This window comes from Choristoneura fumiferana, chromosome 20 (genome assembly GCF_025370935.1).
Source record: "Choristoneura fumiferana chromosome 20, NRCan_CFum_1, whole genome shotgun sequence".
Classification (NCBI taxonomy): domain Eukaryota; kingdom Metazoa; phylum Arthropoda; class Insecta; order Lepidoptera; family Tortricidae; genus Choristoneura; species Choristoneura fumiferana.
Window position 1 is genome coordinate 1233718 of NC_133491.1, and position 12988 is coordinate 1246705.

At 46.5% G+C, this 12988-nt stretch overlaps 1 protein-coding gene across 1 annotated transcript in view; it reads right to left on the reverse strand.

Moving 5' to 3' along the window:
• Positions 1-7401, reverse strand: part of LOC141439358 (protein tamozhennic-like) — an 8458-nt gene extending 1057 nt beyond the window's left edge. Inside the window, exons 1-6 of the mRNA XM_074103645.1 lie at positions 7245-7401; positions 5537-5736; positions 4480-4659; positions 3549-3590; positions 1287-1401; positions 7-278 (exon numbers count right to left, since the gene is read on the reverse strand). Coding sequence (XP_073959746.1) covers positions 7-278; positions 1287-1401; positions 3549-3590; positions 4480-4659; positions 5537-5736; positions 7245-7383 — 948 coding nt within the window. The 5' untranslated portion in view covers positions 7384-7401. The remainder of the gene's footprint in view (positions 1-6; positions 279-1286; positions 1402-3548; positions 3591-4479; positions 4660-5536; positions 5737-7244) is intronic.
• Positions 7402-12988: the final 5587 nt, after the last annotated feature.

Sequence of the window (12988 nt, forward strand, 5' to 3'; positions counted from 1 at the left end):
GGGGGCTTGTACGGGGTAGAAGTAAGGGACAGGGCCGTATGGCGTCATCATAGGGACGGCGTTGCATTGTGGAAGGGCCATATCGGGATGTACGGGATACATCATTTGTGGAGGCACCATTTGTGGGGGGTACATGTAAGGGAGGGTGGTAGGGGGTTCAGAGGGGGGAGAATCGTCTGGAAGAGCGGTGGGTGCTGTGTTGTGGTAGACTGTTTCTGGTCGTACTCGCGGCTGGATCGGCTCCAAAGGAACTGTTGTTGAGACGTTCGAGTATATTTCTGGAAAGAAAGTAATGTATATAAATAAACAAGTAAAATAATAGGAGACTTTAAATATCAAAAAACCTAATTATAGCTATTATCACTTAAGGTCATTTCACACCACCGTTCAATTATCACTTAAAGTTCAGTTCATCACAGGAAGTTGCCAATGAGGCCAGTGGATTACCAGCTGCCACTAGTAGCACAAATTACATGTTATTACGTGGCGGATTTTACGCTGGCGTTTAACATCTTTTACAAGGTAAAGTCAAGGGAAAAGATATCGACACGCCCAAAGTTGCAAAAATATGTGTACACGGCCTTAATGTTAAGTGCATAAAGTCGTGTATACATGTTTTTGTAACTTTGGCCGTGTCGATATCATTGCCCTTGACTGTACTATCATATCATAGTAAAAGAGGAGAAGTAAGTCCACTCCAACCCTATAGGAGACAACTGCCTACTCCGGCGCGGACGCTTGGGGTTCTCGACGTCTATATATTTTAGATTAATTACCTACAGGCAAATAATTTTAGTTTTTTATTTTTTATTTGACTGGATGGCAAACGAGCGAGTGGGTCTCTTGATGGTAAGAGATTACCACCGCCCATAGACACCTGCAACACCAGGGGGATTGCAGATGCGTTGCCAACCTAGAGGCCTAAGATGGGATACCTCAAGTGCCAGTAATTTCACCGGCTGTCTTACTCTCCACACCGAAACACAACAGTGCAAGCACTGCTGCTTACAAAAAACAAATCCTAAAAAAAAATCCCTGACTGTTCCCTGACTTTCTTTGACCGGATTTCTCTTTCTTTGACCAATCATGTACATTTCAAAGCAGGTTATTTATATGATTTTTTTACTGCCCGCGGCGCCGCCCTTAGTCTAGTTACTGACCGTGCTGCTGCGGCTGCGCCTGCTGCAGTATCTTGCGGCGGCGGCGGCGGGCGGCGCGGCCCGTGCGGCGCGCTCCCGCGCCACGCCCGCCCACGTCACGCGCCCGCCCTTAGTCTAGTTACTGACCGTGCTGCTGCGGCTGCGCCTGCTGCAGTATGCTAGCGGCGGCGGCGGCGGGCGGCGCGGCCCGTGCGGCGCGCTCCCGCGCCACGCCCGCCCACGTCACGCGCCCGCCCTTAGTCTAGTTACTGACCGTGCTGCTGCGGCTGCGCCTGCTGCAGTATGCTAGCGGCGGCGGCGGCGGGCGGCGCGGCCCGTGCGGCGCGCTCCCGCGCCACGCCCGCCCACGTCACGCGCCCGCCCTTAGTCTAGTTACTGACCGTGCTGCTGCGGCTGCGCCTGCTGCAGTATGCTAGCGGCGGCGGCGGCGGGCGGCGCGGCCCGTGCGGCGCGCTCCCGCGCCACGCCCGCCCACGTCACGCGCCCGCCCTTAGTCTAGTTACTGACCGTGCTGCTGCGGCTGCGCCTGCTGCAGTATGCTAGCGGCGGCGGCGGCGGGCGGCGCGGCCCGTGCGGCGCGCTCCCGCGCCACGCCCGCCCACGTCACGCGCCCGCCCTTAGTCTAGTTACTGACCGTGCTGCTGCGGCTGCGCCTGCTGCAGTATGCTAGCGGCGGCGGCGGCGGGCGGCGCGGCCCGTGCGGCGCGCTCCCGCGCCACGCCCGCCCACGTCACGCGCCCGCCCTTAGTCTAGTTACTGACCGTGCTGCTGCGGCTGCGCCTGCTGCAGTATGCTAGCGGCGGCGGCGGCGGGCGGCGCGGCCCGTGCGGCGCGCTCCCGCGCCACGCCCGCCCACGTCACGCGCCCGCCCTTAGTCTAGTTACTGACCGTGCTGCTGCGGCTGCGCCTGCTGCAGTATGCTAGCGGCGGCGGCGGCGGGCGGCGCGGCCCGTGCGGCGCGCTCCCGCGCCACGCCCGCCCACGTCACGCGCCCGCCCTTAGTCTAGTTACTGACCGTGCTTGCTGCGGCTGCGCCTGCTGCAGTATGCTAGCGGCGGCGGCGGCGGGCGGCGCGGCCCGTGCGGCGCGCTCTCCGCGCCACGCCCGCCCACGTCACGCGCCCGCCCTTAGTCTAGTTACTGACCGTGCTGCTGCGGCTGCGCCTGCTGCAGTATGCTAGCGGCGGCGGCGGCGGGCGGCGCGGCCCGTGCGGCGCGCTCCCGCGCCACGCCCGCCCACGTCACGCGCCCGCCCTTAGTCTAGTTACTGACCGTGCTGCTGCGGCTGCGCCTGCTGCAGTATGCTAGCGGCGGCGGCGGCGGGCGGCGCGGCCCGTGCGGCGCGCTCCCGCGCCACGCCCGCCCACGTCACGCGCCCGCCCTTAGTCTAGTTACTGACCGTGCTGCTGCGGCTGCGCCTGCTGCAGTATGCTAGCGGCGGCGGCGGCGGGGCGGCGCGGCCCGTGCGGCGCGCTCCCGCGCCACGCCGCCCACGTCACGCGCCCGCCCTTAGTCTAGTTACTGACCGTGCTGCTGCGGCTGCGCCTGCTGCAGTATGCTAGCGGCGGCGGCGGCGGGCGGCGCGGCCCGTGCGGCGCGCTCCCGCGCCACGCCCGCCCACGTCACGCGCCCGCCCTTAGTCTAGTTACTGACCGTGCTGCTGCGGCTGCGCCTGCTGCAGTATGCTAGCGGCGGCGGCGGCGGGCGGCGCGGCCCGTGCGGCGCGCTCCCGCGCCACGCCCGCCCACGTCACGCGCCCGCCCTTAGTCTAGTTACTGACCGTGCTGCTGCGGCTGCGCCTGCTGCAGTATGCTAGCGGCGGCGGCGGCGGGCGGCGCGGCCCGTGCGGCGCGCTCCCGCGCCACGCCCGCCCACGTCACGCGCCCGCCCTTAGTCTAGTTACTGACCGTGCTGCTGCGGCTGCGCCTGCTGCAGTATGCTAGCGGCGGCGGCGGCGGGCGGCGCGGCCCGTGCGGCGCGCTCCCGCGCCACGCCCGCCCACGTCACGCGCCCGCCCTTAGTCTAGTTACTGACCGTGCTGCTGCGGCTGCGCCTGCTGCAGTATGCTAGCGGCGGCGGCGGCGGGCGGCGCGGCCCGTGCGGCGCGCTCCCGCGCCACGCCCGCCCACGTCACGCGCCCGCCCTTAGTCTAGTTACTGACCGTGCTGCTGCGGCTGCGCCTGCTGCAGTATGCTAGCGGCGGCGGCGGCGGGCGGCGCGGCCGTGCGGCGCGCTCCCGCGCCACGCCCGCCCACGTCACGCGCCCGCCCTTAGTCTAGTTACTGACCGTGCTGCTGCGGCTGCGCCTGCTGCAGTATGCTAGCGGCGGCGGCGGCGGGCGGCGCGGCCCGTGCGGCGCGCTCCCGCGCCACGCCCGCCCACGTCACGCGCGCCGCCCGCCCCCCACCCGCTCCCACACCGCGGACATTATCTGCAACGATACAACCTCATATCACTACGAGCTTTAAATATAAAGGCATACAGAGCGGTACTACACGTTTCAAATGTTACATAATAATCTAAACTCCATTTTAATTGAATCTGACAATCCTGTAGACCAGTGTTTTTCAAACTGTGGGTCGCGACCCGCCGCGCTATCTTTAAAATACTCTCACCGTTATTGTGCATGATTATTCAATGTTCGTATTACCAACGTAGGATAACAAATAACTTTAAGTGGAGGTAGGCATGGGTCGCCAAATATTTTTCAAACCAAGGGGGGTCGCGTCCTGAAAAAGTTTGAAAAACACTGCTGTAGACACTTCCAGCCAACTAATATGAATACCGGGTTGCCTATTATTCTTTTTTTATTCCTTTTAGATTATAATCACAACAACAGGGACATACATAATTAAGTGTGCCCACGTTAAGGTGTCTTAAATGTGTACAAAATTGGCAGATTCTATTGAAATGTAGTTTACTTTCTGATCACTTCACTGACAATTTCAGAATGGCCAACTGTGTACATTTTTCATAATCCTGAATAAGTTTGTATGCTGTTTTTTTTTGCCAATTGACCAGTAACATTTGTCAAGGAAGCAATATACGTTTAACAACGTACTAAAATCGATATCGAAATCCATAGTCAAACATTGCATATTAATCTCGCATGGCACTGACAGCGCAAACATTGCCTCGCCAAGCATAACACGAAACATGAAGCGCGCGAGGTGCGCGTTCCTTCCGACCACCAACTTATACCCCATACATCGAATAGTTTCTGCGGCGACAATATTCCACGTAAGCGCTTGCACGGTAACCATTGCGCGCAGCTACCACACAAGCTATCACCTGAACGTTTCCCCGCTCGTAATGCATACCTGACACTCGCACTGTGCGATAATAGCGTCTCGCGATATGGCAGCAGCCATATCGGGACACACCGGGCCGTCAAGCGCGAGCCGACCCGCGCCCGCTGGCTTGTAGCCCATAGCGTGGAGTAGAGTCTCGGCGCCAACCATATTCGCTTCCACCTCGTGCTTGTAGAAACCGCAGTATAACTGGAAGGGAATAATAATTTTTTCATGTTCTTTACACGGCTGTTTCACCATCCATTGATTAGTGTATGTATGTAAACTCTTTATTGTACAAAAGAAAATAAACAAAACACAATTGACAAACTTTGAGATACTTGTACAAAAGCGGACTTATCCCTTTAAGGGATCTCTACCAGTCAACCTTTGAGTAGATGAGAGGAGCAATCAGTTAGGGTCCGACAAAGAGTGAGTTAAAGAAAAAAATAAAAAAAATGTGGAAGCTACTATACAGTCTTTTAAACAACCGTCAACCGTCTATTCGAACAAAACAAATAGAGACAGCATCACATTTAACCGTCAGTTAACATTACTCAATGGATGGTGAAACAGCCCCTTAATTTAGTAAGATGTATCTAACGCCGATATGGCCACGCGAATTAGCTCGTTAAAGTGGCAATGGGCAGGTCGTATAGCACGGAGAACAGATGGCCGTCAGAGTCGAAAAGTTCTTGAATGGAGACCGCGGATCGGCAAGCGCAACGTAGGACGTCCACCAACGAGATGAACGGATGACCTGGTTAAAGCCGCGGGTTCACGGTGGATGCAGGCCGCTGCCAACCGAAGCCACTGGAGGTCTAATGGAGGCCTATCTCAGACAGTGGACGCCTTACGGCTGAAATGATGATGAAGATGATGCGGCTTTATTTAACCAAGTTAACCGTCCATGTTGGATAACGTTCTACACTGCACTTGCCCGTCCGCGGTCTTCATTCGAAAACTTTTCAGCCCCAACGGCCAATTGTTTTCCGTCCCCCATTGTGACTACAACGAGCTAATTCGCTTAATAATGATGGCAGATATTTCAGTAGAATTGTAATGCTAGGTAGTACAGTACACTCACTCGCAACACGCGGTACTCGACGCGCCACGGCTGGGCCAGCAGGTTGGCAGCGTAGCGCGCCAGCGCCGCCCAGCCCAGCCCCGCCCGGTACGCACTGAACTGGGACAGCTCCGTCACAGTCCGTTGGAACACCTTGCCCGTCTCAGCGAGACCGAACTTGCACTCGTGCGGCACGATTGACAGGTACTCCATTATGTAGCCTGAAACAATTATATTGATGGGCGTTTATGTCCGTTCTACATGGTGGGCCAATGAGGGAAACCGTTTTTGTTTCCGGACGGTACGATACGAACTTCGATTTTCGAATTTCGTAAGCTTGTTAGATCAATTTACCAGAACCGTTGTTTCCGAGAAGAAAAATTTCCATTCGCATTTTTTTCAAAATGCTTTTTTTCCACAAGAGCTTTTTACTGCAGCTTATTTTCAAAATCGCGTTTTTTCCCAATTTTAATCGACTCCGAAACATTCAACATAGGTAGGTTTAGGTTATCTTTAGTTTAGTTCGGCCCGAAGGACCAAAAATACAGAGCTCCGAGCGGACATTACGTCTGTGTCGATTTAAATTAGGAAAAAACGCTACTGTGTAAATAAGCTTCAGTAAAAAACGTATTTGGTAAAAGAGAAAAAGCATTTGGGAAAAAAGGGGATCCCCTTCAATCGCATAATTTTTTTAGACTATTATTGTTTCGCATAATTGATTTGGCATAATTTGTATTGGCATAATAGTACTGTCGCATAGTAATACTTTGGCCTACTACTTTTTGGCATATTAATCTATTAGAATAATTTCGATAGGACTAATTTATATTAGACTAATACACATTATGCATATTATTGTTTGGGCTATTGATTATTTGTTATAAATGAACAACAAAATATTAGGTTAGGTTAGATCACGTCAGGTACATTAGGTTAGGTTAGGTTAGTATGATAACCAGGCGCGAAGCGCCCAAGCAACGCAGAAATAGGAGGTCGTCGACCTCGCCTTAGTTCCTAAATATATATTAATACAAAACTAATCATTTTCAGAAGTAAAAAGAAATGTTTGAGATCTGTATGTGGCATTAAGCCCATTATTAAGTTAGAAAGCATAAACGAATTTAAGCAGGCTTTGAGAAATTATTGAATATCAAAAGCTTAATATTCAATTCAAGAATATTCAAATGACACTCATAATTTAGATTAGAATATATGTATATAAGTAGTTACTATTATAAATGCAAGTGATACACACAACTTTAAAATATTTTGCATGTCTTTCTGACAAAACATATCACACTATAAATTGTATGTAAACCATCTTCTTTGTACCATGTTTGAGCAAATAAATGACTGATTACTGATTACTGATAACCTTTTCTCGTAGTGCAACAGGCTCGTGTTTATGGTTATGCACTTTGTAATGATGCAAATTTATTATTATGACCTTTTGTATTTATGCTGTTTGACATTAGTCTTCATGAAGATGATGCTTTCTGTATTTATGCTTTTTAATTTTATGCGTAAAAAAATAAGTTAGTAATGCGTAATGATGAGTATGCACATCGCTAACTCGGCTAAAAGCAATTATGCGTAACAATAATATTACAAATAATTTTATGCCATCCAATAGAGAACCAAAAAATGCGTATGGAAATTTTGCTACTAGGAAATAACGATTCTGATAAATTGATCTAACAAGCCTTTCGTAGTAGCCTCCCCGGCATACCTTCGAGCTTCTCCCGCTGCTGCAGCTTCTCGGGGCTGTCGTCAGTCTCGAGGTAGCTGTAATGCGCGTCCTCGATGCGCCGCCACAGCGCGGGCAGCCGCTCGCGCGCGTCGCCCATGCCGCCCGCCGCCATCACCATCACACTCCCGCGTTACGAGACGCCTGAGAAACAAATTATAATAACAAAAGCCTTTTTTTAGGCAGTTTTTTTTTTACATAATTATATGTATATTAATTGAGACAACATACAGTGCACTAATTCAACTACTAATTTTATTATCCATCGACTCCCTGGCTGTATGCCACTAGTTGACAAAGGCCTCCTCCAGCTGTCGCCATTCTTCTCCATTATTGGCCACACTTGTCCATGTGCTACCTGCAACGGCTTTAATGCCGTCAACCCACCGTCTAACTAAATGGTCTAACTCGTTTTCTCTTCTTGTGACTTGTGACCCAATTCGTGACTAATTTTGACCATTTTCACTTCCTCTAATTGTATGGCCTGACCACTTCCACTTAAGGCGGCTGCTCACGTTAGCTCATGGTAAAAGTCCCGTCAGATGGCGTTAAAAATCAGACTGTCGAATTTTCGTGATGTTTTTTTGTAATTTTTAGAATATCCGTAGAATACTAATAGTTGAGTTTATTATTTGCGAAAACAATTTAGAATTGCCGATTTTTTGAGACTACAGTCGAACATAAATTGTGTGCCAATTCTGAGATTTCAGGGCTCAAATTTAGGTGTCAGGTACAGCCTTATACGGACACTAGGAGCTCACGCACACATGCAAATTGCAAATAGACAGCGCCAACTAGTGAAAAATTATTGCATCACTTTTCTAGGCTTTCGGAAGGCTTTCGGCGTAAGCTACTACAAAATATTCATATATTTTTTTTCGGGTCACGAATATTTGTATCAACTGTACTTTTGCCCTTAAAAATGTTCAAATATCTAGATAATATGAGTGTTTCATATGCGACGATATAGAATTAGATGAATCGTGTCAGAGTCCCAGGAATCTAATCTTATGTGATTTTTGGCTTTGGACTTGGAGATTGTCGAGTATGATATTGTGCTCAAGTTGGTAACCACATATGATGCTCTTGTGACATACATACTTTGATAATCATGCATTACATGCGAGTGTTACTCCTATTTCTTCGAATATTGGAGACGAAATCTTTCCGTGTTTTATTCTACCTACCAGTCTTGATTGCAGTTATCTTTTGAGTTGAAGGTTGCGATAATTCTTTGTATTGTATGTATACCGAGGTACAGAAATGGTCATTTTGGAAAGCTGAAGAACGGAAGGCCGTAATGCTGTATAAGTGTGTCAACTACCCTGATGCGTAAAACAGTTCATGTGTAGTGGTACATAGTAGGCTGGAAAGGAAACAGCCTCGTTGAAGCTATCGGTATGTAGAATCCTGCTGGAAACGACGTTTCATATTTTGAATCTTTATTTATACGTGGATAATACTATCATCATCATCACCATCATTATCGTGGTCTGGTTGTTTATATATATATCTAGAGGGTCTTTTTCCTCATAAGCTTTAGAATTTCCGTGTAATTTTTCAAGACAGGTACTGCTGTGTCCTTAAAAGGGCAGACCTAACGCTTTACGACGGTGCTGGTGGGCATCGTACGGTAGTAAGCGAGGACTCTGGGGAGCTAGTACAGTCTCCATGTTTTCAATTGTCGTTTTGTGTCGTGGGTGTGCCAGATAATAAAAATTCTTAGATATAGTTGTGAATTTCCAGGTGTAGAGCTTTATTGTGCTAGCTGCTCGAGGAAGACCTGAATGCGTTCAAGCGTGTTGCTGCGGGATGCAAGTTAATACTATAAAAATGTTGCAAGTATTACGCTTGCGTTATATTAGCGATTAGATTACGCTTGAATCATTCCAAGTACATTTTTTGTTAGATCCGAAGGAATTTGTTTTGGAGTTTTCGACGGTAAATTCAGAACTTTACTTCCTATATATTTATTTGTATTTAGTATGAATAATGAGAATACAGGCTACATGTAGGCATCTACATGTTTCTACGATAAATAAAGAACATTCTGACTCCAAAGCAAATCGGATCTCGTTTTGAACGGTATGCCCAGTATTTCAACCAAGTGGTAGAAATTCGTTCAAGAATTCCCACAAATTGCGAGAAATACCGAGATTACATCTGAATATATTTATACTTACAAGAGATACTTACCTATTTACTCAATTGATGATTAGCTGCTTGACGACGACCGGAGTCTTTCAGTGCTCACCCTACACGCGTATGAGCAAAATTCCTTCTTGATGCGAACCGATTGCGGTTTAGGAACTAATCTTATGAACTTTTTTTTCCTCCCGACCCGTGGTCCAACTACTATGTCCAACTGGTTGCACCACGGGGAAGCAAGTTTACTCATCGTCAACCGATTGCACCACGGAGAAGCAAAATCAGTAGTCCAATTCTGGAAAGTATGTTTATCCATGGTCCTACTGGGTGGGTCCAATTAGTTCAACTAGTTGAACTACCACTTGAACTCTGTGGAATCGGGGTTCGGACTGTTGGTTTCACTGTATTCAGAATAAACTACATAGTTGTTGGGTTTCATGCGACTTTTAATTTTATAAAAATGCAGTAATGATAGTACCTATTCTGATACACATGACCCAAGGTAATTTTACTTCCCCATGGTGCAAATGGTTCAACATAGCAATTGTTCATATGCCCTTTGGACAATAGCCCTTCAGTTGTACCACGGGTTACAGCAATTAGTTGCAGAAAAAAAAGTAGTCTGAGAATTGAACCATCCTGGGTAAGTTTAGGTTCCCGTGGTGCAACCAGATAGCAGTTGGACCACGGGTCGGGAGGGATTTTTCCCTTTGTGCAGGACGGTAGCTATAGCCACGCAGCGATTTTCCCTCGCTCGTGCCTAAAATATCACATTTTTCAAAATACTACATTACTTATATTATACTTCGCGAGTTCGCATATTGTTGTATTTTCGTTATTATTTTTGTGCGTTTAGAGAATAAATATTTATTTCTATTTCTATATTTCTATTTCTTATTACATTATTCATTAAAATTCCCACTATACCAGATGTCCAAAATAAGATATTCCACAAAAAAAACACTTTCTTGTGTAATCTTCGATTTTGTAATGTGGCGCATGGTATTTTAGGCACGAGCGCCCTCTTTCTGGTATAGCTTGGATTATTCGAAACAGATGCAAGGTCGTGCTCCTACTACAGTCTCCTACTGGTAGGAGCACGAACACAATATTATACTAATTCTCCTATTAGTAGGAGCATGAATACCTGTATGTACTGATTTTCCTACTGAAAACCAGATGTATGGAATAGTATCATTTAGTCTAAAAAAACTAAAACACAGGTGGTCTAAGAAGCAATAGGTCATGCAGCCTATCAGTATAACGCAAAAGTATTCTGAAATGTAAAATTTAGCAATATGCGGAATAAAATTATGAACAGATAGAGATGGACCTGAAATAGGATTTATATTCTCAGAGTATGTAACCAATGTGGTTGATCAATGAAATGACATTGGTCTAAAGAAATTGTAAACTTAGTACACTGTCATTATAAGATATTGACAATTTAGAAAGTGGTTCATTGTTCGAATTGGTCTCTGGTCACAGTGAGAAGTGGTCAATTTAGTGAGAAGACGTTATGAAAATCATCATCATCATCATGATCATCTCAGCAGTAGGACGTTCACTGTTGGACAGAGGGCTCCAACCATAACCTCCAGTTGCTTCGGTTGGCAGCGGCCCCCACATGGACCCACGGCTTTAACCAAATCATCCGTCCATCTCGTTGGTGGACGTCCTACGCTGCGCTTGCCGATCCGCGGTCTCCACTCGAGTACAATACAATACAATACAATAACTCTTTATTGCACACCAAAAAACAGTAAACAGTACAGAGAACACAAGTATATACATAGAGATTTTCTAAGGTAAGCAATAGGCGGCCTTATCGCTTCAGAGCGATCTCTTCCAGGCAACCTTTACAAGGAACAGAAATAAGGAATACATTTTAGCAGTACGAGTACTTTTCGGCCCCAACGGCAATCCTATACTTTGCGGAGGTTCACAATATCAATGAACTGAATCAATTGCTTTGCTCACCCGTGACTTTATAATAGCTACGTTTATGCATGAAATGTGTGTTCATGCAGTTCCTCCACCTGCACACTGTCGGAATACGCACAAATCATCAAACACATCTATCACCACCACCACACTACACTGACGCGTTTCGAACTCGACCAGATCTCATCTTTAGAGCAACACAAACGTTCACCATACTACCAGATGTTAGAAATAGTAAAAGATATAAAGATATTATTATAAAGGTCGTGGGTGAGCAAAGTAAATATTTCAGTTCACCTATAGGTACAAAAAATATATTATGTAGTACTTACTGTACAGTCACCACCATAAGCGTGGAAGCTGTCTAGGTGCTGAAGAATATCTGAACATGATTATATTTTTATTGTGCATTACGTAAATGCGTGTTCCGATAATTTTTAAATGTTTAGACAGCTCCGCTATGTGTTGTGGCGTCAGTACGAATATATCACGAAATAGAAGTATGCAAATCACGTAAACGATATCTTGAGCATGAAAGAATAAAACAAAGATAATTATAACATTTTTAATAATAGGGAGACTATTTTACAAGGTCCTAAAATTACCCTTACCTACTCACCCATAAAGTAGAGGCAGCATCCAAAATAGATCTTGTATACTTAGCGTAGTTCTTAGCAGCAGTAAAAAAAAAAAAACAAAGTAGTTGAGATGGCTGTTCTACTTTTGTCATTGATAATTCCTATATCATATAACTTAGATTGAGAAGTGAGTGAGAAAAACTGCAATCCCCTAAAGAAATTAAGTCTTAGAAAAATAATGTCTATTGTCTGCTGCAGTGTGGATGTCGTCGCTCGATCGTGGGATTTACAGCTAATAATTAATTAACTTAATTTTTGACTATCTTTTACACAGTAAGAGTTAGGATTCTAGTGTCTTGGAGAAATTAACTTCGTTTGACTATAGTGCCCCCTCAAAGTTAACAATCAAAAATAACACGGTGTATAATATCTTTATAGTGCAGACATTTACAGCTTATAGTTTTACCAAGTGTCTAGGTATGCTTCATCGTAATCAGTCGTAAGTCTATTCATGGTAAAAGTTGTATCTTTATTTTATAACAATAGATTTCTTAAAAACAAAAAAATAATTATATTCACGATTCGATACTACATGTTGTCTTTAGTGGTTATACTTATATTTTTGTGACAACCTATATATTCCTCAATTTAATCCGCAAGATCTTGTAAAATCAAAAAATATTGAAAGTCATAAATAATCAAATCATATAGGTAACGAACAATTGACACCTCACTGACGTCACGCCCAAACTGAAAGAGACGTATATATTATTTGACAATATGGTACTGTTTTCGATGATTGTCATTTTTTGAAATAAGAACGGTGGTTTAATCAATCTGTAAAGGTATTTAGTACTTATGTAGCAAGAGGTGTAAGTAACTGTTGAATCTTCGGCTCCTATCCATGAGACTACCGGGCCCAATTGCATAATAGGTAAAGTACAGCTAAGAGTATTGGTGAATTTTAATACAAAATCGCTAATACTATTAGCTTTGTACTTTGTTATGTATTACGTACTTGTCTCAGAAAATAATTGAAGTCCATTATGAATCTGA